Source organism: Sceloporus undulatus, chromosome 7, assembly GCF_019175285.1.
Source record: "Sceloporus undulatus isolate JIND9_A2432 ecotype Alabama chromosome 7, SceUnd_v1.1, whole genome shotgun sequence".
In the NCBI taxonomy this organism is placed as follows: domain Eukaryota; kingdom Metazoa; phylum Chordata; class Lepidosauria; order Squamata; family Phrynosomatidae; genus Sceloporus; species Sceloporus undulatus.
Window position 1 is genome coordinate 49123154 of NC_056528.1, and position 27962 is coordinate 49151115.

Here is a 27962-nt window from a genome sequence, read left to right on the forward strand (position 1 = left end):
AACCATCTGATCCGGAAAGCTAAGCAAGATCCAGGATTTTCTTAGGCAAGGAATCTCACTCAGAGGTGGCTTTGCCAGTTCCTTCCTCTGAAATACAGCCTCCAGGACCTGGCATTCATTGGTGGTCCCCCATCCAAGGAATAACCAGAGCAGACCCAGCTTAGTTTCCAAGATCAGATGGGATCTGGTGTCTTTATGGTATTTAGGCCCTACCTCCTGTATAGTCCCCCCCCCCTTCCCAAAAAATGTACACATTTTTGTATGCAAGTGATCATGAACTAACCCCCTGACTTTTCATTTGCTTAGGTCAACTACATGGAGAACCCTTCGCTTTCCTGCCAAGGGATGAAACCTCCCTTTTTGCAGCCCTAAAGGAGCAGTGAGTGTTGCGCGTCAGAAGAGCTCAGAAGAAGAAAGGCGCATGAATATATGAATGCAAACTACTTGGGTGGAATTCATCGTCGCACTGGCAGCCTTTGGAAGAACCAGTTCCTGCCATCAGTAAAGAGATTTTTGAATGAACGCTTCAGTGCTGAGAGCAATCCACTCATTTTAAGTAACCCAAGCTCATTTCCAGTGGAGCCCTGCGGACAACCCTTCACTGTTGCAATGCTTCTAAATTAACCACCCAAGGCTTAAAATCATCATCATCATCATCAAAAGGTGGTTCCCATACAGTGAAGAGCAAAGGGCACACACAGTTGGGATACGCATGATTTGTAGTGTGCCAGCCTTTCCAAGTTGCTTTTCTGTACTAAGCGGCGTCAGGAGCAATAATCCGAAGGAAAATGGTCTTCTGAACCTATTGTCTCATGATAAACAGGGATCCCTATCCCATGCGCCTTTGAAACGAAAGAAATCTAACTAATAAGTTGGTTTCCTGACAATGCGGCCCAGAGTCGGAGGCACGTCTACCCCGGCTTTTTTGGCGGCCGGGGAATACGAGACTTACGCCATCTTGAACACCACACGAGACGCGGAGGCGCAACCAACGGAAGAGTCGCTTTCATCGGCCGTGGCGTTGGTGGTGGTGCTGGCTCTCCTCCTTTCCCTGATCACCACCTCCTTGGTCACCTACTGCTTTCACAAATGGAAACTGAGGAGCAAAAGACTCCAGAAAGCCCACGAAGAGTACCAGAGAGACCACGAAACACGTGGGCTTCACAACACGGCCAGACTTGTTTCCTAAAGACCGGACAAACAGACTCAAGCTAGACAACAACAAACCCATCGACCTGAGCTTGCCAATAATATTTCCAGCATAGCTGAGAACAAAAAAGGGTGCGGGGCGGTTATGGGGACCCAGACGATACGCGGGGGCCATAGCAACGAATGTCGCAACTTGATCCAACAAATATGTCTCATTCAACGGGGTGACATTTTTCCACTGCCTCTCTCTTACGTTAGTTATATTATTTCATGACGGCGTACCGCCGACGCGTTGCAAAGTTGCATTTCGTTTCCCACCACGATTCCCAGGTTGCAATACTCAAACTGGCTCCAAATGAGTCGTTCCAATGTGCAATACTTCTAATTTGGGAACGGCAACCTTTCATTCGGCTCAGAGGGGTCTCTTGACACCAAAGGGCTCAAACCTTAGTAAAAAATAAGATGGGAGTGTAACTGAAACCCCTGTAAAGGTGCTAACTGAACAACTAAGGGATGCGGCCCAAATTTCAGAAACTAGAAAGAAGTTTGCCAGATGAAAGGCTGCAAGATTCCAGTTGAGAAGATATCCTTTATGCAAACCCCAAACTTCACTGATTTTCATGGCGATTCCATTTAAAACAGTGAAAATAAATATGCATGCAGAAAGTGTGTAGGAACCCAGTGGCGAACTCAAGATGGCATTTCGAACAGGGAAATGTCACTATAAGGTGTGAAATAATTCTTCCAGTCCTTCTTGGTGTGCATTATTTTTCCCCCTGCACCTAACCATAGCATAGGTGCGTTTTAATGGAAAATTAACACTCCTTTTAAAAATGTTGTTAACTGTTAACTTTAGAGGACCAAGTAAGCAAGCATGGGAGAGTCAGAGTTTTCCTTTTGGGATCGAAGCCCCATACAAAGAAGAAGAAATGCAATAGTTGTGCGAATAGTGCTCCATCAAGTAAGGGACTGCTAATGGCTTAAAGTCCAACCCGTGTTTCATTGGAACAAGGGTTTAAAGGACAGTGTTCTACATTTTATGGTTAGCAACTCTGCCAAAATATTAATGTTCCCTAATAGCTTAAAATGTGTTTGGGTTGCGGTGAGGGGTTACAGTTGTTGAGCAGCTGCTTCCAACATCTCTTACTATTGACTATGCTGCCTAGGTTTGATGGGACTTGCAGTCCAACATCTGTAGGGTCGCCATTCCCAACACATGGCTTACGGAGTTGACAGTGACATACACAGATATTGATGGTCTATGGCAAATTGCTTACAACAACAAAGGTGCATCCAAAATATATACAGTGGACCCTTGGTATCCGCTGGGTTTGGTTCCAGGACTCTGCATGGATACCCAAATCCATGGATGCTTAAGTCCCACTAAATGCAATTAAAATACTAGAACATAAAGGTGCTATGTGAGGCAGAAAGACTTTAGAAGAGGTATCCTCTTCGTCTTCTCTATCAAAGGAATGTCTAAGACAGAAAGCTTCATCGAAGACAAGGCAAGGGAAAGTGAGACACCCGAGGTCCATTTCTACACACATGAGGGCCACCCAATTATTATTATTTTGGGGGTGATATAGCTTCTCTCCTAACCATAGTCTTGGGATCCAGGTTTGTCACGGATCCCACAAGCCACTTTGCCTGACATATGGGAGAAAAGCAGGATATTAATTAATTAATTAATTAATTAATTAATTAAATACACAGATATTTGATGCTGTATGGCAAATACTTGACCATCGACTTACGACAATGAAGGTGCATCCAAAATATATACAGTGGACTCCTGGTGGTTTGGTTCCAGGACTCCGCATGGATACCTAAATGCTTAAGTCCCATTAAATGCAATTAAAATACTAGAACATAAAGATACTATGTGATAATATGTCAATGCAATATTAATTAATTAATTAATATCCTGCTTTTCTACCATGTGGCACACGAAGCAGCTTATGGGAACAGTGGTCTCCTATAACTAACATTTGCCCATCCTTGACCTAAGATGATGCCCAGCTGAAGCATGTACATGCATTGGGAGAAACCTATCGTTTAACTCATATGCATATTTAAACAATTAAAACCCATAGGATTAACCCACAATTTTTCCTTGGACAGGATTATAAGCCTCATCCCTTACCTAGTTGCGCTTCCTATTCCTTTTGAGCAAGCCTATAAGAGCATGTTTCTATTTTCATCATTTATGACATTTGCATCATAGGAAAAAGAAACAAGTCCGGTGAATTAATTTCTTTTAACTGGAATATAATGTAATAACATCCAAATAATTCTTTGGCTCAAATTGGTTTATAAATCAGTAGTGTGTGTATATAGAGATATAACCTTTCTGCAAAAGTATATAGCTTTGCTTGCGATTATCTTCATTAAGCCAATGTAATGCTTATTCTTTTTCCCCCAATGCGCTGTGAAACTGTGGGAATGCTGTACATCTTTCTTCTGGAGGCAAAGAAATAATAATAATAATAATAATAATAATAATAATAATAATAATAGTGTCCGGTTTTAAATATCGCAGAAGGAATATTTGGGGTGAAGGGGGAGACTATTTAAAGTACGAAAACGGTTCGTCGGAGGATGCAAATATGCATCCGGTTCGTCAGAGGATGCAATTTCGTAGTACATTCTCGGTTCAATTGCTACAGAGATATTTTGGAAACAGTATTTATGGACCATGCATAAATGATGCCAGGTGGGAACCAAACAATACTATTTTATTACTGAATAAAAGAAATGAATAAGCAGTGAGCATCAATGTTTTTAGGATAGATACGCCTCAGCCTTTCTTAAGGTCCAAAGCATGACTGGTTTCAATGGAGCTGATCTGGAGGCACCTGAGATTTAAAAGTCCAAAAAACGCCCTCAAAGGCGGGTAGTTTTTCAGACGCCATCAGCATCAATGGGAAATAACGTAACATTAATCCGAACTGAAAGTTGATAAAACACGCTCGTTTTTCCTTGTGGGGAATGTCTGAAAGTAAAAAGGTAGGTTTTTTGTCCATTTTCCATTCAGATTAATGTTGCGTTATTTTTCATCAGCATCAACGCCTCTGAAAAACAACCTACTTTTGAGGGTGTTTTGCAGACTTTTAAATCCCATTTCTGCACGGGATTTAACCAATTTGCCTCCAATTTGCCTGTGTACCATAAATTCCATTGTGAAGAACTGCATCCATGGAACTTATGGATTCAAGTGTGCCTAATATCTGCTGATCAGTTCACTATAAAGCTATTTCAGCGACAGATATAGATGCATAGAGTTGGAAGAGACCCCAAGGGCCAACCGGTCCAACGCCATTCTGCCATGCAGGAATACACAAAGCACTCCCAACAGAGGGATATCCAATCTCTATTTAAAAACCTCCAAAAAAGGAGACTCCATCACAATCCTAGGCAGTATATTCCACTGTTGAACATCTCTTACTCTCAGGAAGTTCCTCCTAATGTTTAGCTGGAGTTTCTTTTCCTGTAGTTTGAATCCATTGCTCCAGATCAGTCTCTGGAGCAGCAGCAAACAAGCTTGCTCCCTCCTCAATATGACATCCCTTCAAGTATTTAAACAGGGCTATCATATCACCTCTTAACCTACTCTTCTCCAGGCTAAACATCCCCAGCTCCCTAAGTCTCTCCTCATAAGGCTTCATGGTTTCTAGACCTTTCACCATTTTGGTCACTCTCCATTGAACATGCTCCAGTTTCTCAACATCCTTTTTGAATTGTGGTGCCCAAAACTGGACACAACATCCCAGGTGAGGCCTGACCAAAGCAGAATAGAGTGGCACTATGACTTCCCTCAACCCTCTCACAATTGCCCAGAAGCACCAGTAATGTTCTGCTGAAGGCACCAGCAATGCATCCCAGATACTGGCCTATCATTGCCCCTGGGAGTGATGTTGAATCAGGGTTTCAGAGCGCTTCTGCTTCCCTTCCCAATGGAGGATTCCAAAGCCCTGAATTCCATGAAGGACAGACCAACCCCGACCTAAATTCAAGAGAAGAGAGGGAGCATGTGCTGGAACCTTTCCTCATATTAGCTTTCAAGTCGGCGAGCGCCTTGTGCGTTCTCTCAGGTAGCATCAATCCTGGGGATGTGACATTACGTTGATGTATCATGGGCCTTCTCGTTCCCTGCAGATCCAAGAGAAGGAACAGCTTGCAGCTATGAAGAAAAGGGGGCATGCATGAGTACGCTTTGAAGAAAAGAAATGTATGAGTGTGGAGCAGCCTGGCCCTGTCCTTTTGCATCAGTCACCGTTCTGGCCATGGGTCCCGATTCCTCCGAGGCAACCAACAAAGCCACAGGTCAAGTATTAGGAATGCAAACCTTCACTTTCATGTGAGATATTTCAAAGGTTTTTGCACATTTTGGAAGATAGTTTGCATTTGGGGCAAAAAGATAAAGCACTCTGCAAACATTTCAGAGGCTTCCTGGCAGAGAAAACATGAGTCTTTATGGAAACACAAGGTCTCCTGTGTACCAAGATCAAGACACCTTTCTAATTCAGACACCTTTCTAATAAATGCCCTCTAGGATGCGGAGGCATTTTCTCCATGCTTTCTATGGTCTAAAAGCCCGGGGGGGGGGGGCTAAAATGTGACAAAATGCCCCCAAGGGTTTCTCATCCTTGGAACTTTAATCTCTTCAATTGTTCCTCATTCTCTCAAGCAAGGAAACATGCGGCCCTCCAGATGTTTGTTCGGCTGCAACTCCCATCAGCCCTAGTCAGTAAAGCCAGTTAGGAAGGATGCTGAGAATCAGCACATATATCCCCGCTCCTGTTCTAGGGATGCACCCATGTTCCTTCCATTACTTCTTAGCAATCATTGCTTTGGTATCCATCCATGGTTGGAGCCGTACAAATGCAATGCAGACGGAAGCAACAATCCATAGCCATCATTCTGATTCTGCTACACACCTTATAGGAAAACAGAGGTTTTATTTACACCGCTGTTGTAAACCTCTTTTCTTTGTGTGGCTTATTTTGCTTTCCTCCAATAAATATGCTTCCAATGCCTTTGGTCATATTCTCAAGGCAGTTAATAACAACACAAGTGAAGCAATTAAAATATAAATGCAATATAAATGATATATTTATATCTATCTATCTATCTAGATACAGATATAGATATATATCATCATAAACTTTGTAGGGTATAACTCCCCCAAACCAGTCATCGACATCCAAATAGCAAACGCAAGAAGAGCGTTTGGACATTTTTATTACAGTTCCGTCAGCTGCTTCAATTCTCTTCTTGCTCCAGCATCCACAAAGTGACATTCCTAATTTAATATCACCGCTTGGTGCCTTGGGATCCTCAGGGTTACGGATTAATTCCAATACATATTTGTCATTGTTTGCAGCAGTCTCAAACACTCTATTTTACCCCTTCTGCCGTTCCTCGCTCCCCATCCTTACCCTTTTTCATCTACCGGGCTTTCAATTTAACAAGCGGCAGCAGGCGCCGGTGCAGCCGAAAAACCCAATCATTACACCTCCTTGGTTTGAAAAACAGAACCATTCGTTTTCCTTACAGGTGGAAAGCAGCAGCTGCGAGCGGCTCTCGGGTCACAAAAGGAAATTGACAAAAAAACAATACTGGCACCTTGCCAGAATAATAATAATAATAATAGTCCCTTTCCGTAATTTGAGGTGAAAGAGAAAGGTTACATATTGCATTAAGGGTTTTTTTTTGCACTGGGACAGGATGAAGAACTGCAACACGGCACCAGACCCAACGGTGCAACATGGATGTACCCAGAGAACAGCCGCTTGCCAGTATCACAAAGGCTTTATTCCCCTTCGTGGATAGGTTTGCATGGATTCAGCCTATTTGTTCTGCTTGGATTGACGTCCCACAGACAACTAGGAGGCATCACACTTTCCTTGCACGGCTCTCTTGTTCAGTTCCTGCCAAACGTTTCTTGGATCTTCTGAAAGCTTGGGAAGCGTTTGGTGTATTTCTCCAATGAGGGTGAGCGGATCCTAGAAGGAAAGAGATAGAAAGTGAGATGTTTCCCCTTGGACAGCGGTTATTTGTAGATCTTTAATAATAAGCTTGTATGGCGCTGGTCAATGCAGCCACAATTCCTCAATACCAGGGATGGGTATCTGCACAAAGGCCAACTCGCCTACCTCTACATCTCCCGCCATGCCTCCAAATTCCTCTATCTCAGTGGTCCTCAACCTTCCTAATGCCATGACCCTTTAATAAAGTTCCTCATGTTGTGGTGACCCCCAACCATAAAATTGTGTTGTCTCGGTTCCTAAGACCATCGGAAATATGTGTGACCCGGTGAAAGGATCATTCGACCCCTAAAGGGGTTGCGACCCACAGATTGGGAACCGCTGCTCTATCTTCCTTCAAGTCCCCCCCAAAGTGGCAACCATAAGTGACTTCATATGACTTCTTGTTACCATTTTGAGGTGGCTGGCTTTAATTTCCATTGAGATGACTTCAATTTATGGTGACCCTATGAATGAGAGTCATCCAAGTCACCCTGTTATTAATGGCTCTGCAGATCTTGCAAATGCAGGGATATGGTTTCCTTGGCTGTCTCCATTTAACTTCTCCACTTCCAAACTGGGGAACTGACCTAACAAACCATTTCCACAAACCGAGTGCAACAAGCAAGTCTAAATAAGTTACTCTTTTGTTATATTACACTTGTGTTTTCCCAAAGTAATACCCCGTCCAATACAAATATCCTTGTTTTACTTAAGGGCAATTTAATTTTTGGAGCCATCTTATTACAACCCCCCTCCCCCCAACAACCCAGGTCTATATATCTGCAGCAAGAAAATATGCCTCAAACTATTGTTACTTCTTTCGAAAGTAATTTTAAAACTAACCATTAAAAGAAATGAAAGCATAGCGGGTTTTTATTTTTTTTTAAAGTGTTCTTAGAGGAAATCCTGAAACGCTTTCCAATGTTACAATTCTATATACATCCGTCTGGAAATAATCCTCATCCTCACCAATAATTAGTTTTGCAATGCACATCCATGGATTGCGCTCTTAAGGTCCAGAACACACTGCAGAAATAATCCAGTTTGGGACTACCTTAACTGCTTTGTCTCACTATTAGGAAATCCTGGGAATTGTAGTTTATTGTGGCACCAGGGCTCTCCGACGGAGAAGGTTAGATGTCCCAGTTCCCTAAATTCTCTAGCATTGAGCCAGGGCAGTGAAACTGGATTGTTTCCGAAGTGCGATTTGGACCTCAGAAAAGCAAGAGCGTGGTGCAGCTGGGCATCTCTCTGTTCTCTGCTTGAGACCTTTTGCGCTGCTATTGCCTTGGTTTCTTTGGAAGGCTGCGGTGGGAAAGGAATGACCCATAGTCGGAGATGCATAGTTCAATTCCCAAGGGAAGAGAATTAATTTGACAGGGAAGCAAAGTGCCCCTATGCCTCAGCTTCACTAAATAAACCACTCTGTAGTGGTGACCCTGGCTACGGTTGGCCCAGTATTCTCCAAGGGAGCATAATAAATCATTCACAACTCTCCGTCTGCATGGGGTTATTTTTGTATTCAAGCAGGCTGGCCTCCTTTGGAAGGAAACAAGCACCAGAAAACCCACCCAATCAATATATATATATTCCCAACGTAAATGTCCTGAAATGGTTTGAAGAAATAACATTAGGGAAAGAGGCATTTCGTGGAAGCATTTCTTCTGAAACTGTTGAGTCGATTTCATACTGAAATCACTGTTTGCATTCAGTCTTGCAACCAAAGGCAATGCATTATAGACACTCAGCTCAAGCAAATGTTTGTGAATCCCTGGATCCCTAGATCTGGTAGTGAGGCCCAACTAAGGGGTTTATCACACCGGGGCTAATTTCGGCATTAAAAAGAGATTAAAGCGCATTTGAAGCATCCTGCAAATAAGGTGGAAATGGTGAGTAATTGCTCAAACGATTATCACATGCAATTGCACAAATAAAGTGATACCGGCAATGCATTGTTGCTGAAATCCCGAAAGTAAAAAGATGCGAGTCGGATGCTTCTTTGTGACCATTTTAACGGCAGGTTTGGTGCGATGTCGCGTGAAATCGTTACATGTAATTACACAATTTTTTCTAGGATATTCATGGGATAAACTCCCAATCCCCTTCGTGTGATCAACTCCTAAGACAGATCCACCGAATCGACTGCCGAATGTTAAAATTAATACTTACGAAAATCTCACTGATTCAATGGGGCTACTCTAATTGGGACTAGCAACTGGATTTAGAGCAGTGGTTCTCAACCTGTGGGTTGGGACCCCTTTGGGGGTCAAATGACCCTTTCATGGGGGTCGCCTAAGGCCATTGGAAAACACCTATTTAATTACAGTTATGAAGTAGCAATGAAAACAATTTCATGGGTTTGGGTCACCACAACATGAGGAACTGTATTAAAGGGTCACGGCATTAGGAAGGTTGGGAACCACTGATTTAGAGCAATACAGTCTGCAGAGTCATTTGGAAAGCTGCAAGGGTGTCTCTCGCTTACTCTGGTGTACATCTGTTCTTCCAGCTTCTCTTGGAGCAAAGCCCCTTCCATCAAGGCCTTTCTTCGTCTGAGAAAAGCAGATTTCGCCAACTCCGCTTTCTTCTTGGTGCAATGGGGACACCGCGAGGGTTGATGTATTTCCATTTCCGCTAACTGAGGAGCAAAACAACAATTAACCAAGGTTTTGAACTGGATGACCAGAGTTCAAATCCCCATTCAGACATGGAAACCCAGCCTCATTCCCACTTACAGATAAGTCAGTGTGCAATCTGAATCGATAGATCGATTTGACATCGGATCATGATTTACACTACACTTGCCCTGATCACATTTTCTGGCATCAAAATAACCCACTTGTGGTTCACATTCATGAATGAATTGATTCAAATGATTTGGCTACAGCCGGCCGAAGGGCGAATTTAAATCGATTCTGATCCGCTTCTGGTTCATGCTTGCGTTCAATCAATTCGGTGAAAAAGATGTGGAAAAAAACAGCATCAAAAAGATGCAGGTTCAATGGGTCTGGCGCATGGCTCCCTTCACTGAATCGCTTCAGCAAATCAATTTAAGTGGGAACCAGGATCGTTTGAACTGGTTCAAACCAAGTTGCAATCCAGTTTAAAGCGTTTTGGGAATCAGACCACATTGGATGTCCTTGGGCAAGTCACACTCTCTCAGCCTCAGAGGAAAGTGATGGCAAACCCCCTCTGAACAAACCTTGCTGAGAAAACCTGTAGTAGGCCTGCCCTTCAGTTGTCACAGGTCAGAAACGCCTTGAAGGCACACAACAACAACCATCCAGTATTTGCCATGTCCTTTAGTACCTGCTTCATAGTCTCCTTGATATTTCTCAGATGGAGTCTGTTCACTAACTGATCAAGGGCAAAGCAGTTCACATCGGACATCAGAGGCTTTTCTGAAGTGCGTCCGTGCCTCTGATCATGATGCTTGTTCCTCTTCTTTGGTGCCAAAGTTGGCGGATGACAGATCCGGTTAATCTTGGTGGCGCAAAAAGACCGGAGAGCGCCCAGTCCTTCCTCAGATCCCTCAGGAATCCGTGTCGGTGCTGCACCTGCCAGACAAAAAATATCAATTACTATTTGAAGGGCAGGAAGAGCAGCATCCGCTTCCCATCTGTGCAACTTGTTATTTGGAGATTAGTATTCTCAAAGCATGAGAGCTTTCGGCACTCGCTATGATCAAGGACTAAACATATGGCCCTCTACACAGGGAAATAGATGACGACCAAATCAGGAAAGATATGGCAACCAAAGGGGGAAAGGTATGTGTTTCGGAAGAACCACGAAATGCTTGACGCCGGAGAAGAGCTTGCGATGATTAAGAGAAAATGGAAATGCGGTAAATACAAGTGACACAGAGATTACTCTTAATGCAAGACAGTAATTTGAACGCTTTCGGATAATTGCCTAATTAACTCTATTTAAGCAGAAATTACATTACAGGAAAGCAAAACTCATGAAAATGTCAGAAGGATAAACTCCAGATTGTCTTGGTCTAGGATGCCATTAATAAGGACTCGGTTAAACCAACTTTCAGGGGTAGCTGCGTTGGCCATTTAACAAATCCAAACAAAAACCCATCAGTGATGCCTTTCTTGGCCAAGCGAAATGCACAATATACTTGTTGCAAGCTTTCGATGCCTGATGGAGAAGCCCATGGAGCTCCAAAAGCTTGCAACAAATACCGTATATACCCCAACACTTGCCCTCAACTTATATATAACTATAAGTCGACTTCATATATAAATTGAGGGCAAGTGTTGGGGCCAAACTTATGGATTTTGACATGACCTGTGGCTAAATGGAGGGCAAAACTTAGGGGCGTGTAATGAATGATGTAAATGATGAAGGAAAGGAAAACGATGGCAAAGAACTTACTAGATCCCAGCAGGTACAACTATTTGTGCACTTACTAAAGGCTGGATGGATGACAGAGTAGAAGGGGGTCAATGCTTCCACGGCAGATTAAACTCTTGCCTTTCACCGTATACACACACACACACACACACACACACACACACACACGCATGCGTTAAAATACAGTACTTACATTGACCCATGGATAAGTCGACTCAGGTTTTTGGGGTCAATTTTTTAACCTAAATTTCTAGACCTATACATGAATATATACAGTATATTGTGCATTTCGGTTGGCCAATAAAGGTATCAGTGATGGTTAAACAAAGTGATTCTTAGGAAAGACACACCAATCCAGCAAAACATGTGCAAAGCAATTGGGGGCTATGTGTGTATAGACACTCTGGATTTGCCCAAATCTTTGCAAATATCTCACCAAGGGATGAAGAGATAACTAAATCTAGTCCCTCTTTTCTTTCTCATAAAGAAGTGCTGCACATGCACTCAGCCCTAGCTATAGAAATCAACCAGGAAAATACACGCAAAGCATTAGCAACTCCCCATACAACTAGGGAGACAGCAGAGAAGCTTGCATTCCTAAAACATGGAGTAGCCTCTGTTTCTCCAGTTCTGCTATTGTCAGACATTCAACCTAAAGACAGCTCAGGACTTAACTGAGTTGTTGTGCTAGGAAACTGCGCGGCATTTTAATTAAGTCCTCTGGGTGTGCGTCTTGAGAATGCAAAAATAGAACCGAACATCAAATGTCCAAAAACAAGTTGAAACAGCATCGCAACAACAACCGAGCGAAAAGGGAAGGGGCCAAGATGCAAAGAAAGCAATACAATGCAGTGGGGCCTTAGGTTGCGGTTCCAGGATAATAAAATCAGTGGATGCTCAAGTCCAATTAAATACAATGACACAGTAAAATGGTGCCCCTTATTATATAAAATGGCAAAATCAAGGTTTGCTGTTTGGAATTTGTACATTTTTGCCAGTATTTTCAAACCGTGGATGCTTGAATCCATAAATAAAAAAATCTGTGGATACAGATAAAAGGAGATCTTCTTCTCCTTATATGGGAAAACTACGGCGAAGCACCTGATATAACTCCGTGTCATTTGCGCCCACCTGAATGCGCTCAAGGCAACGCACATCAACAAATTTATTCGATTAAAACAAGAAATTGGTTGTACAATGAACACAGTCAGTGCATTCTCCTATGGATGTTGTGGTTCAGGTACACAGCTGGCCATTTTGCATCTGCTGATATAAGAGATGCATGCCCTACAAGAAGATCCATGGTGCTCAGTGCAAAGCTATGCACATGAGTGAGCTTAACAGTTCCTCTGTTTAAAATGCCTTCACTTCCCTATCCATATTTGGACTAGATATGCCTGAATGCGCACTTGCTGCCTAGAGTAATGCTCTTAAATGTCACAGCGTGTCTCTCTCTGTGAGGAACCCACCTGCCAGCGGTGATGATTACTCCAGAGTCAATGACGCATGGTTGCTTCCAATGAAGTCATGGGCACGATACACCCCAAATGGACTTTCGGGAACTGTAATTTGTTGTGGCACCAGAATGGCGCACTGGTGCCATAACAAACGACAATCCCCAAAATTCCATAGCATTGATCCATGGCAGTTAAAGTGGTGTCAAACCAGATTACTTCTGTAGGCAGATGCAGCCTAGGATGGGGAAACTCTTTCAGCTGGATGAGCCAATTCAGTTACAGAGAGCTGAATATGCGGGGGGCATATTTCAGCTGTGGGGATCTTGGAAATGCAAAGGAGTGGGGATCCAATAGCAAACAACCTAGTTTAAGGAAAGGCATTTCAATCGCTCAGGACAGGACAAAAGTGTACTAAACAATAGTGTCATGGAGATGCCCCAGAGACCCTAAAAGACCCAATGCTGGCTGGTTGGGATGTAGGATAGACATAGGAAAAAATCCAGAGAAGAGTCAGAAATGGGGGAAGAAAAAAGGCACGACGGGGTACATTGAACACTCCACACTGCAGAGCATTTCCATAGATATTACAAACCACTCCGGTTTAATTGAAGGGGTTTGTCAGCAAGATTTTATTCCCCCGTTTGATTCAGGAGCCTGAGTGAGGGACTTCAAACATGCCTTTTTTGAGAGTGCCTCAATAGCCAAGTCAAGTTTGGCACTATTACAGTAAAGTTGGATTATAGCTTTTTTGCAGCATCACCTGAAAAGTAATCCTTCAAACGGACAAATTGTTACATCTTCCTAAGCTTACAGAGCGGGCCTTAATTATCCTGCAGCTAATCTTCAATTATGCATAAAAACGATTAAACAGTTATTCCGATCCCTTTTCCAAGTAGATAAAACAAATTGTGAGAGGCTCCCATAGCTGCGGACTCCGGCGTTTTATTAAATTCAAAGAGATAACGTTTTTTTTGGACTTCGGAACATAAAAGCAGCCGCGGTTATTTCATGCAGGTTATTGTTCTGCCTTCGGAGAGGCAGCCTGAAGACACTGCTGGGATGGTTAAGGATATATTGCTTGACCCAAATATAGCACTTAATATAGAGCATCTGCCAGGGGCTCAGGAAAGCAGAAATCAGAGGCAGGGTGCTCTTACATTTCTGACAAAGGATCTCAATAGGATGGTTTGCATGACCAAAAGCACTTCCGTAAAGATCCTAATGGGTTAAAAGTAAGGGTTTTGTTCACTGGCCAGAAGCAGAACCCAGAAAGAAATGGTTTTAGTGGACAGAGGCTGGCATATTATTAGTGACACATGTCTATGTGTTGCGTGACATCAAGTCTTTTCTGACTTATGGCGACCCTAAGGCGAGCCTGTCATGGGGTTTTCTTGGCAGGATTTGTCCAGAGGAGGTTTGTCATTGCTTTCCCCTGAGGCTAAGAGTACTGACTTACCCAAAATCATCCAGTGGGTCATATATTAGCCCTCTGTATCCACAGATTTGTTGTCCATGGATTCAAGTATCCATGCCTTGAAATTATGCAATGTGTGCGTGTGTGTATTCCAAAAAGCAAACCTTTTGCCGTTTTATATCTCTACAACAACCAGCTCTGCTGTCTTCACTCAATGAAAACCCCTCATTTGCTCAGTATTAGCACTGAAGTTTTTTTGTTGTTGTTGTTATTGTTGTTGTGCACCTTCTAGTCATTTCCAACTTATGGCCAACCTAAGGTGATCCTATCCTAGGGTTGTCTTGGCAAGATTTGTTCAAAGGGGGTTTACCATTGCTTTCCCCTGAGGCTGAGGGCATTGACTTACCCAAGATCACCCAGTGAGTTTCATGGCTGAGCTGGGAATCGAACCTTGGTCTCCAGAGCTGTAGTGCAATGTTCAATCCACTACACCGCATATATACATTTAAGTTTCACTTATGTCCTTTTGGGGACACTGCAAAGGATGGCCTTGTCTTCCTCTTTCTGCAGCACCCAAAGCCCCCATAGCCCCCAACTGAAGGAAGGGATTCTGAAACCCACCATCATCACCACCATTCCCTGTTTCATGGAGAACAAACAATATTGCAAAAGCATTCCCCTATAACAGTAATGGCAAATGTTTTGGAGACTGAGTGCCCAAATTGCAACCCCAAACCCACTTATTTATTGCAAAGTGCCATGTCCCTCTGACTTTCTAGTAACAAACTCTGGCGAACTCTGTTCTGAGGTGATGGTGTGTGTGCCCACAGAGAGGGCTCTGAGTGCCACCTCTGGCACTTGTGCCACAAGTTTGCCACCACTGCCCTATAGCCAGACACAAAATGATGACATCAGTACTAAAATCCATTGGGGTCCTCCAGACATCTCTGCACCACTGTGATCATTTCGCATCTGGCTACGAGGCCACACTTCTGCAATCCTATGTGTTCCCCATGAAGCAGGGGATGGCTTCACAGTGGGGAGCTTCAGAAGCAGTCAGCCTAGGTTAGGTCTGAATGTGGACCCTCTACACTGAGCCAAAGAGGACTGCAACTGAAGTATATTCCATGCAACCTATTCTAGTCAGTGAACCAAGCTGCCATCTTTGCTATCCTTCAATCAGCTTCTTCTCTGGTTCCCTACAATCATGGAAGGAAAAAGGCAATTCTAGACTTTGCTGGAAGCCCTGCAAGAACCAGTGTGCATACACCTGGGAAGCACTCCGATGCTATGGCAACCAAATGCAAAAAATCATCAGCAACCAAAAGAGAGGAAGGTCACATTGTACCATACAAAAGCCACCTCTCTTGAGGCAGTTGAGTCAAGGGCCAAAGACAAAGAAAACCTGCAAAGGCAAGACCAGAAAAAATAAATAGATAAGCTCACCTTCTCTGGTGAGATCATACTTTACAATGAGTTATCGCTCCGAATCTATTACTATTAGAGGATTTTTAGGATCAAATTAGAAATATAAAAGGGGCCAAAGATCCCAAGTTATCAAGGAACACAGTTTACTATGTGCTTTGCATGCAGAAGAGTCTCAGCTTCAATATGGGGCCATTCCATTCCATTGACTGATTGACTGGACTTAAAGATTACAGGGTATGGGACATTCCAGTGACAGTCCCTTGACATAGTATCAGGGATGGTCTCTCTGCATGAGCATTATACTCTATAGCCACAGGTTGGTGCACAGATCTTTACACAAGCATCCATTCCCACAACCATAAGTACAAGCTTACAATCGACAATGAATATGAGCTCACCATTAGGTGGTTTAACAGCAGATCTGGCTACTGCAGCAGTGGTTCTGTTGGTGTTCAGAAGACTGATCCATCTGTTAGTTAACTGCTCCTCTGCCGCTGTCAGATCCAAAAATTCCACCTTTTCTACTACTTTTAAAAAAGAGGAAGGGGTTGTATGAATGCAGTATTGAGAAAGCATTAATGCCTATATATGAGCCTCTTGTGTCTCTAAGCTCTTAAGGAGAGGGCCTTCTCTCTGTCTCACTACCTTCCCAGGCTCTTTGGTGGATACAACAGAGAGGACCTTCTTGGAGTTGCTCCCAGACTTTGGGACTCCCTCCATAGGAAGGCTGTCTTCTTATCTCCTTCAACCAGTGAGTAAAAACTTTGCTATTCCAGCAATTGACTGTGATGGGTTTTTAATGGTGCACAGTGCTGTTTTGTTATTACTTTGCTGACTTATGTTTGAGTGTTTGTGTGTGCACAAGAGACACTATATGGTTTTTAATCACTATTAGTTTTTCATCTGCACTGATTTGAATAATTTTGAGCCATTTGGGGGGAAATAATGTTATCTGAATTTGCCTTTGTAAGTGGCATGATGGTACATGGTTCCAAATGAACAGATGTCAATGAAGGACACCTAAAAGCCAAGTCTGGTCTACCAACTGCATCAGTGCACCCCTTACATTCAGGTGGAGTCCCTGAGTGACGCTGTCTACCCTTGAAGATACAGAGGCTGTACAGATCGGCCATTAAGGTCTGTCTGGGGACAGAGTCGAGATGTGGTGTCCACACAACGCACACCCCAACTCTGCCCCCAGGTTGGCATGGCGCCATGCACCACACAGAGGGTGGCATCATGGCACTCCTCTGGCACTGCATCAAGGCCAGTGGCTATGGTGCCCTTTCCATGGCACAGAAAGAAGCCGCTTTTTGTGGCTCCTTTCTGCGCCACGGAAGGGCAAAATCGGGGCCGTGGCGTGTGGTTGTTGCGGCCCCTATCTAGCACTAAAAGGGGCAGCCTATACAGCCCCTAAGCATGCGGACCCAAGACAAAGTTCCAGTAAATACTATGGAAGCTATTTCCAATCAAACATGAATCCTTGGCACTCTTCCTTGAGAGTTAAGCTTCACTGAACTTTTTAGGGCACAATGTCAGAATTAACCTTACAATTGCATTTTAGCATAGGATCCCTAAAATGGGGCAACTAGCTTACACTTTGTAAATGGCTTAGTACATCGGTAAGTGGGGTAGAAAGGTACTTGCTATTGCCATTGCTATTGTTAGCCAGTTCAGTACTGACACTTACCCAGAATAGCTGCCAACTCTTGGCCTGCGCCAATCTCCCCATTGCTATGGCAGATGGGGACACAGCCACTCTCAGCCTGGGCTGAACAGTTTGGCTCTGCGATACGAACTAAGAGTGGGCTTATGTGAGAAAAATCTGCGCAGAGCCTTCCTCGTCATCTTTGATCAAGCCATTATTAATGCACTGGTGTGAAGGGACACCACAAAAGACAGAAGCTGCTGTGGGTGCAGGAGCTGTCATTTGATTCTTATATTAGTTGCCTCCTACAGTCTTATTTTCACCCACGTGGCAACTGCCAAAGCTCAAGAGCATCAGTTGCCCACAGCTGTCAGCCAGCAAAAGGGTGCTAGGGATCATCTGCACTTAGTCACAGCACGACCTCTCAAAACCCACAAAGGGTAGAAACAACCATTTGCCCCTCCAGATCCATCAAGTGGGTGGGTTGGTGGTGCAGGACAATTTATAGTGATATACATGGCAACCCTGCCCTGACTGGGGGTGCTTTGGGGAGCACGCTTTCACTTTAAAACAGGGCACACACTATCCACACATATTGTTTTAAACTACAGGTCGGGTCTCTCTTATTCAAAATGCTTGGGACTAGAAGTGTTTGGGATTTTTTAAAATTTTGGAATACAGTTGGCCCTCCGTTTTCATGGGGGATCTATTCCGGACCCCCCGCAAAAACGGGGACTTGTGCATATTCAAGCCACATAGTCTTGAAAGGGGCACATCCCTGTGTGCATGGACTGTGTGCGCACGCGCCATTGAAAATAGCAGAGGTTGCCCCTCTGCAGATATTCAAGGTCGTGGATCTCAGACCACGAATTAGGAGGGGCGACTGTGCCTGTATTTGCAATGCAATGTGAAGAGGCCCAAGCCTAAACACAAAGTGCATTTACGTATCATATACACCTTATGCACATGGACTGAAGGTGGTTTTATACAACATTTTAAAAATAATTTTGTGCATGAAGCAAGCTGGTGTGCACTGAACCATCAGAAAGCAAAGGTGTCACTATCTTGGACACCAATGGAAATAAGTTTTGGTTTCTGGAATGTTTCTGATTTTGGAATTCCAGATAAAGGAGACTCAACCTGTAGAAGGAAAACCCATGGAAAGATCTAATGCTTCATAAATTTTCCATGGAGCACATGTGGCTTCTTTTGGGTATCTTTGCAGCTCCTATGGACCTATGCTGCCAGAGGCTTTGCTGTGGTAGGAAATGGTTGCTTCCCTTTAAAATTTGGCCTTGCAGAGACAAAAGCAGTAAGAATAATACCAGTAATACCACTTTCCAGAGCTTACATTGAGTTTGCAAGACCTGAGCAGAGCAATTCATAACCAGTGCTCCTTGTGGCCTTTCATTCAGAAGGTCACCATAAGTTAGAGCAGACTTGATGGCAAATAATAATAACATTGTTCATGTTTCAGCTACCTCTGCTATATCACAACCTACACTTGTCCCCCTCCTACCTAATACATCATGCTTTTCATGTTGCAATGTTACCCTGCTTGTATCAGACACTCTGGCACATTTAGAGGATTTTGTTATTTCACACAAAATTCATGCAGTTTTCTTTTCTTTCCGCCACCTTTTGTGTTTTTGCTGATCTAAGCCTCTTCCCAATAATTGCAAGGCTGCACAAAGACATGGACAAAATGTACAGTGAGCCGAACACACCTTTGTCATTTGGATTCAATGACTGCCATGTGCTTTCAGACAGATCCGACTCAGCAGGCCATTTCGAGTCCTCTCCGGAGGAATAAGACACAAATGGGTCATTGTCATAGTCTCTGCAGGTTTCTTCTTCGCTGAAGGATGTGAATGTATCATCTGAATAGTCTGGAACAGAGTTGCTCTGGTTCCAGCTCAGCTCCATCTGCTCTTGTAGATAAGTCCAAGGAGCCATCGGTCCATTTGGTCACCGCAGGCTTCACCTAAAAATAACAATGGCAAAATTAATTATAATTAATTACCGCTGGGCTTTGGTCCAGGATCCCCCATGGATACCAAAATCCGTGGATGCTCCACTCCCATTGAATTACAAGGGCATAGCAAAATAGTGTCCCTTATATAAAAGGGCAAAATCAAGGGTCCAAAACACACCGCAGAAATAATCCAGTTTGAGACCACTTTAACTGCTCTGGCTCAGTGCTAGGGAATCCTGGGAACTGTAGTTTTGTGAGACGTTGAGCCTTCTCTGTCAGAAATCTCTGGGGCCACAATAGACTACAGTTCCCAGGATTCCCTAACACTGAGCCAGGGCAGTTAAAGATCCAGGGTGCATCTCAGCACTGTAGAAACAATCCAGTTTGACATCACTTCAACTGCCACGTGGCAGCCTGGGATTTGCATTTTGTTGTGGCTCCAGATCTCTCTGATAAAGGCTAAATAGTTCACAAAACTGCATTGCTTCATTGCACAGCAGCTAAAACGGTGTCAAGGTGGATCTTTCCTGCAGTGTGGACGCAGCCAAAGATGCTTTCCCCCATCACTGTTCCAAAGTGCAAGGCATTCATCCTTCCTTTTCTTTTTTCCCTTCCCTCTCCGATGAGTTTCTTACCTAAACCCAGCTGGCATTCATTATCTAAATCCGGCTGGAATTCAAAACAACTCTAGCCTGGCTTTGTTTCGTCCCGCAGGCCGTTTGCGTTGCCATGGCACCGGCCGAACGTGACGGGAGTCGCTTCCATTACGTTCCCCCCTTCCCTGGATCATGTTGCCAACGCACTCAGGTTCCGCTTGGCAGTCCTTCTCTAACTCAGCAGTTCTCCCTTTCCTTTGGGCAACAACCCTCGCACTTCGCAACACCTGTTTCTTGATATTAGGTCTACTGTTCTACTGCAAATTCAAAACAACCAATCTCAGGCCCCATTCCCACTGGGCTATAAAGCGAATCAAGAATCGGATTATAGGGACATCGTTCCCATTTGAACTTGCGTCCGATCCTAGTTTAAGGAAAGTCGTTCCCATTTGAATCCGCGTCCAATTTTCTCTAGTGAAAACCTGAATCAGCGGTGGATAACCCGGGTCATCCTGACACCACTTTTAAAGCGGTTCTTTTTGCAGCTGCCATGTCAGATCCGGGGCAAACGAATGGAAACGACAGGTGTCCAAATCAGCATTTTAGAAGGAGAAGAGCAATATTCAAGAGCACCTAAGTGCCTCAAAATACAATGGAGAAATATCAAAGGGAACGAGAACATGGGTCAAGAAAATCCAAGTCCGTTTGCTCCCTTTTGTAATGGGAACGATGGGCGTGATTCGAATACGGATTGGAAAACCGAGTGGCTGGTTGAACCAAGCCTTTTATGCAATGATGCCCAAACTTTGGTCCTCCAAGTGTTTTGGACGTCAGCTTCCAGAAGCTGTATTCTGCTTTGGTCAGGCCTCACCATGAGGAACGACTTAGGGAGCTGGGTATGTTTAGCCTGGAGGAGAGAACATTAAGAGGTGATATGATAGCCCTGTTCATATTTTTTAAAGGATGTCATATATAAGGAATCTGTGTATATGGAGGACCGATTGTATATGCCAATACAGGTATTTCAAAATCCAAAACAAAATAAAATTTTAAATTTTTAAAAGCTTTTTTCCTGATGCTCCAGAGACAAGAACACGGAGCAATGGGTGCAAGCGACAGGAAAAGAGATCCCACCTCAACATTATGAAGAACGTCCTGATGGTAAGAGCTGTTTGACAAGGAAGAGTGGTGGACCTCCTTCTTTGGAGGTCTTTAAGCATAGGCTGGATGGCCATCTGTCAGTGGGGATGCTTTGATTGAGAGTTCCTGCATGGCAGAAGAATGGGGTTGGACTGGATGGCCCTGGAGTGTCTTCCAACTCTAGGGAGTTTATCACACTGGGGTTAATATAAGGACTCAAGGCAGCGCACAGCAAATCTAAAACAATACAATTTAAAACAATACAAAAACATTAAAAATATATAAATACAAAAATTAAACCATTTCCCCTGATAAATCAGGATATTTTGGGGGGCATGAGGCTTCCCAGAAGATGCCAGAGGTTTCCTACATGAGCCTCAAGGGCGGTTTTCATGCTCAGTGTTGTGGTTTGCAAGCTCAGTTACTAACAATATCCCCCCCCCTTTTTTTTTTTACTATTCAGATGTTCATATTTTGATGCGTATCGTTCTTGCAAGCCAACAGTTGCTTTATGTGCCAACCCTGAAAGTGCTAATGGACCCACCGGCCTGGATGTGTCATGGGATATTAAGATGCGCCAGGAGCGGTAATGTCCCCAAATTGTTTCCAAACAGTGCTTTCAGAGCCGTGACATGAGAGGCTCTGACAAGCTTTTAGAGCAGTTTGTTTCATCAACTTTACGTCGGGTGAAATTTAAAAATATCCGTCGCGTGTCAAACCGGGGGCAAACATTCACGGGTTCCCCATTATTATGATTTAGCAACATGCGCATCTTATTAAACGTATGCTTGTGAGTGTGCATGGATGGAAAGACTGCATTTTTCCCAGCACTGTTTTGCTAGGGCTTGGAAAAGTCAGTGGCTGTGCTGGCTAGGGGATGCTGGGAGCTGTAGTCCTCCAAAATGTATAATGAAATTCAAATTTGGGGACATTACCTATTCTTTAGAGTGTACTATAGAAATACATGAAAGCCAGTCTGAGTGTTGGACTATGATTCTGGAGACCAGGGTTCGAATCTTGGTTTGGACATGTAAACCCATTGGATAACCTTGGTCAAGTCACACTCTCTCATCCCCAAAGGATGGCAATGGCAAACCCTTTCTGAAGAAGCTTACCAAGAGAAGCTCATGATAGGTTTGCCTTATGGTCGTCATAAACTTCACAGCACACTCTACAACAATAGTTTCCCCATTTATATTGTTTTTAATATGTTGTTAGCCACCTTGAGTCCCATTATTGGGATATAAACAAATAAAATGAATACATAAAAATAAAGCTTGCCTCCATTAATAGAGTACTAGGATGCAGCAATCCAAAACCCAATCCTGGTTTCCATTTCTGTCTTTTGCAAAGCAGCTAATCTTGGAATAAAACCTCGTTTGCTTTCTACTGATCGAGGAAACGGAGGAATTAATCAACGTTTTAAAGCGAACTGATATATTCTTCAAAGCTCATTTATAAGAACGATAATTGAAATATGAAAAAAATAAATCACCGGACCGATATTCTTATCGACATCGCTTTAGAAAGCGCTGCCAAGTTACTCTTGGTCTCTATTTATCATGCCAGAGGAGGATATTGCATTTAAAATGACTTGAGATATGCAAATTTCAAGGAGCTGGCTGTGTTTTTGAGAAAGGGCTTCAATTCCCATTCATTCACTTTTTCTGCTTTCGCTTGTTCTGCATTTAACCCTCGGCGGAGTAAAAAACCATGCATGCAGATGACATTTTAATAGTATCTGTTGCAAGATGAGTGAGAGCTGGATAAGATATCCCTGAAAACACAAAGTCATAGCAAACAGGGCTATAAAACAATTAAGATTTGTAGCTGTTGTTATTTTTACACCTATTTTTGCTTAGTTCCAAAGCTTCAATTCAAGTGTTTCTTGAAGACAGAAAAGAGAAAGTGTGATTTTTCCAGCACGATCTTTCACTCCGATAATGATGTTAGTGCTGAAATGGAGTCTAAAACTGAACAAGGATAAGCTTTTAAACCGAGTCTTAAATAAGGATCTTTAGCATTGGTTGGAGGAGGAAAATATGGGTTGAAAATATGGGTGCATTAGTTGAAAGTGTGGAAGAAGTACTTGGTGGTAAGAGTTGGACTCCCTTGAAAGATGATGGGATCTCCTCCATTGGAAAATTATAGACAGAGGTTGAGCAGATAGGATTGTGCTTGCTATGGAAATATGCAAACCGAATGATAAGAATATGAAAATGATGGTCCATGTTCATATTATTGGGGTAAAAGCGGCAAAGTCCAGGTTTCTAGACTTCTGGCCTAACTAGAAACTCCAAATGATCACTTCTTCATTCTGAGATTCATTTCCCGGCAATGAGAAGATGTTTCTTTCTCATTACACATCCTCAGGCACAAAGACACCCAAATTGGATACATTATAATGCAAATAGACTTGCAGGTTCCCAGAGTTCAAAAAATCCAGCGGCGGCATTCAGTGCATTAAAAAGAAACCATGCGCTTCCTCGCTCACATGGCAGAATAAGCTCTCGGGTTAACATTCGGGACAAGTCATTATGTCCTTTTGACATTACTGCAGATTTTGCTAAGAAAGGATGGAAATGGAGGGATGCAACAGATAGCAACCCCTGAGTTGGGCTGGTGGGTTAAAGGAGAAACTGGATCAAGGATTTCTCATGGCTGTGTTCAAGAGGGACTTTGCTGAGCATGAATAAAGGCTGGTGCATGATGCCCCCAACAAACAGGATACTAATTTTAGTGACCAACGGACGGATGCCAGGCTGAGTGGACCTGGGATCAAACTCACAACCCTGTGATTGCAAATGGCTGCAGTATTGGCATCTAGCCACTGTGTGCCACCAGGACTCAGGCAAAAGCAACCTGCTGCAGCCATTCCTGGCTTATCTCTTCTTTCTCATTCATAAATTTTAATGCCTTGACCACATTCTGATGTTGCTTGGCCATGCGCGCTCCACTTTTCATCCAGGAAATGTTGGAGGGGATGCATCTGAAGAAGTCCAGGACCATCTTATGCTCATTGGCAGCAACGCTCCAGAGTTTTGTGCAGACGTCTTTTCCAAACTGAAGCGAAGATGCTGGGGTTTGAACCCCAGGATGGGGGTCTTCCCTATGCAAAACATGTGCTCTTGTCACTAAATTCTGCTTCAGGACGCCAAGGATGGAAAGATAACAGGGTTATTTTCAGAACCAGATTCACTGCTAGGTTTGCTACACCGCATACATCCCATTAGAGCCTCTCAAGACTTATTCTGGGACTTTTTCAAGTTCCTTCTGTAACTCAGGCAGTTGCAAACCTTTTCCTTTTAATGATGGCTTCTTTTCCCCCCCAGAACTTCGCTCAGTTACTGATAGTTTCCTTGGGTTTCCTGGCAGGATCCTCTTTGTGTCAAATTATCCAAGAGGATAGAATACATTTCCATAAATTGGCGTTTGCGGGTGCGTGCGTATGTGTGTCGGCTTCTCCGTTAGTGATGCTTTGAAGCGATGGGAGCGTCGCTTCCTTTTCATGGAGACGAAGAGCGGCGGCGGCTCTAGCAATTTCTTCCATCTCATCAAAGAGATGAGAGCCGGCTTGTAAAAGAGACGAGGAGAAGAGGGGAATAATGTGATGCAGACCTGGAAAAGCAGTGGAAATGTGCACGCTTTAGGATGATTGGCTCTTGAACGGAGCCTGCTGTGAACTTTATAAGTGGCTGAGATGTTGCGAGGTCAGGAAACATTCATAAAGATAGAATCATAGAAACTTAAAGTTGGAAGGGTATTTCCTATGTGGAGGACTTTGCAATGTATCGCCTGATGCAGGGTCTCAGCCGCGGCTGCTGTTTTTACATAACCAGACATTGAAAATAGAGGCAATCTGGCACACCTTGCAGGCTGGTCTCATCCGACCCATGATTGCTGAATGGCTTGTTGAGATTTGCAGGGGAAGCTATGCTTTCCTTCTGGATGGCCATCTGTCGGGGATGCTTTGATTGAGAGTTCCTGCATGGCAGGGGGTTGGACTGGATGGCCCTTGCAGTCTCTTCCAACTCTATGATTCTATGCCAAGCTGCAATCATAGCTTTGGCTGATGTCACATAAAGCAATAAGGAGGCCTTTGGCTGGATGCAGCTCAATGGTCTGTGGCCTAATGGAGGGGACATGTTTGATTTGGAAGGCCATTCTCTACTCAACAGTGAAAGCTGTTGCTGCTGAGTACGTCTCTGAACTCCGTAGGATGCCTCTTAAGCGTCAAAATGTCCTGATCAACAATTAATTCAATGGGCGTTTAAACCACCTTCTCTAGTGGTAGCAGGTGGCTTCCGCGTCAACGGAAGGCAGCCAATCTACTCCTGGTTTTATTCTTAATTTTTTTAATGCAATTAATTTTTGTATAAAGAAAAAAATTACATGGAAAAGGTAACAGCACAAAAACATTGAAAAATGCTTACATGGGACACAGGACACAACTTATGTTAACCTGCTCTTGAAATGCAAAGCAAATCCCCCTACGATTATTCGTATCTATTGGATTAAGCCTTTCCAAATGGAAGCATACGTAAATCGATGGGATATGACTTTGTTCCTCATTAATCTGATTCATGTAAGGAATAAATGGAAACTATGTGGCCTCAAAGGTATTACTATTACTACTACTATTAGTAATAATAATAATATTTCTGTTCTTTTGCTCGTCTTACTCGTCATGTTCATCTTTCTCATAGTGCTCACTTCCAAACCTTTTCATACCAAAGGTCTAAGATGGATGCTATAGGATTCTTCCAGTTCCTGGCAATAACCTATCTGGCTCTTAATAACAGAAATGAAAGCAATTCTTTGTGTGTTATTATTTGCATGTTGTTTCAGTCCTTAGTAAAGATGGTATGCTGCCATGCAAGCATCTAACATCTCCAATTGTGTTTCTTCTTATTCTCCTGGTTGGTTTGTAACATCTTGCATGACAAAGAAGAAGCCATGGAGCTTCGAAAGCTTGCAACAAGTCTATTGTGCATTTTGGTTGGCTGATAAAAGGTATCGCTGATGGATTTTTGTTTGGATTTGTTAAAATGGCCAACGCAGCTGCGCCGCCATGTTTTCTTAGTTGTACCAGTCGCTGTTTTGTATAGCAGCACTTCCACCTTTGGGCCTCCTAAGCCTGATTCTGACTACCTATTAAACCAGATCGCAAATCGGTTTGAACCCGTTCAAATGACCCTGGTTCCCACTTGAACCAAATTGCTGAAGCCATTTGGAGAGGGAGACCGTGAGCTAGACCTATTTAACCTGCATCTTTTTGATGCTGGTGTTTTCCACGTGTTTTTCGATAAATCGATTCTGCGCAAGTGTAAACCAGATGCAGATCAGAATCGATTTAAATTTGTCCTTCAGACGGCTGGAGCAGGTCCGTTTTGATCAATTCATTCATGAATGGGAACCACAAGTGGGTTATTTTACAGGGGCAAATATAGTAGGAGCCACACTCTGATGTCAAATCAACCCATAGATTCGGATTGTGCGCCGATTTACTTGTAAGTGAGACTGAGACCGTAAACAGAAGTAACAATCCAAGGCTTACCTAAGGAGGAAAAGTAAAATATTTCCAAGAGGCAGACACTTTTCCAAAGTGCAAACGACGCTTTCCTGGAAGAGCCGAACCATTCGGCTGCTCCCCTCTTTATTGGCACAGCGGCATCTCTTTAATCCACAGCCTTCCTTCCTGGGCTTTAAGGAGCTTTTTGTTAACGTCAGGTCAACATTTCTCTTGAATGCCTTGACTTTCCAAGCTCTTGAGAGAAAGAAAAAGTGCAAGTGAGGTTTGTCAGGAGGCATGCCGAAAGCATGAAGAAGGGTCTTATAGTCCGTTCTGCCGGCTTCGCTGTCGTCTTGATCTTAAGAAATGTTTTCGGTAGGAGGCCGGGCAATCCTTTAAACTGCAGCATGCGGTGGAAAGAGGCGAGAGCAGGCAGACTTTGATGGCTAGAAGGAAAAGGAAGAAAGAAATAGCACAAAAACTACTCTTTAAAAAACCCTTGATTCTACCATTTCTCAAACTTGGGCACAGGAAACGTTGCAATAGAAGAAATGGTCTATGGCAAGAATGGATGAAACGCTCGTTTGCTGCTTCCAAAGACTCACCGATTCCTTTTATAATAATAATAATTTAATTAAAAATTTGTTTTATTTATATACCACTATTCCAAAGATCATAGCGGTGAACAGCAAGTACTCATTTTAGCTTCCTCCTCGGAAGGATGCAAGCCTGAGTCGAGCTTGGGCCCTTTGCTGGTCTTGAACTCGCAACCTTGTGGTTTTGAGTGAATGGCTGCAGTACAGGCATTGAACCACTGCGCCACCAGGGGAAAAATATGGTGTTTTTTAAAATCCAAATGTGAGAGAAAGCAACATTTGCAGATCGACTTGTCAAGAATGGAGGTTTGGATGCCTTGAATTAATGTGTGGCATTTGCAGGTGTATCTCAGTTAAGAAAGCCTCCGAGAAAGAAATCCCTTTTTATAGAGTCGTTTTTGCACTCAGCTCTTTTGTCCTTGTCCTCTGTCTAGATGGAGATTTTATTAGCAGCATCAGCACTGGGAGGCAGCCAGCATAGCGAAGTCGGAGGCTTTCATGGCCAGCATCCATAGATTTTATAGGGTTGGGGGGGGCTGTGCGGCCATGTTCTAGAAGGAATAAACTCTTCTAGAGCATGATCACACAGCCTGAAAAAACCCACAAAAAGCCAGCATAGTATTGTGGTTTGAGTGTTGGAGATCAGGTTCAAT

General features: G+C 43.4%; 1 protein-coding gene across 4 annotated transcripts; it reads right to left on the reverse strand.

Annotated features, from left to right (window-relative positions):
* Positions 1 to 6240: 6240 nt before the first annotated feature.
* Positions 6241 to 20205, reverse strand: C7H8orf48 (chromosome 7 C8orf48 homolog). Of its 4 annotated transcripts, none has more exons than XM_042480470.1 (6): positions 20101 to 20205; positions 19218 to 19474; positions 16241 to 16369; positions 10491 to 10738; positions 9667 to 9819; positions 6241 to 7157 (listed from the first exon to the last, which is right to left on the reverse strand). In XM_042480470.1, the coding sequence occupies exons 2-6, from the start codon at positions 19444 to 19446 to the stop codon at positions 7038 to 7040; spliced, it is 879 nt and encodes a 292-aa protein (XP_042336404.1). In that variant the 5' UTR covers positions 19447 to 19474; positions 20101 to 20205; the 3' UTR covers positions 6241 to 7037. The 4 variants fall into 4 exon arrangements, with proteins under 4 accessions (XP_042336404.1, XP_042336405.1, XP_042336403.1 ...); XM_042480471.1 differs by lacking the exon at positions 20101 to 20205 and adding an exon at positions 19644 to 19689 and having other exon boundaries at positions 16241 to 16366; XM_042480469.1 differs by lacking the exon at positions 20101 to 20205 and adding an exon at positions 19644 to 19689.
* Between the last annotated feature and the right edge of the window lie 7757 nt (positions 20206 to 27962).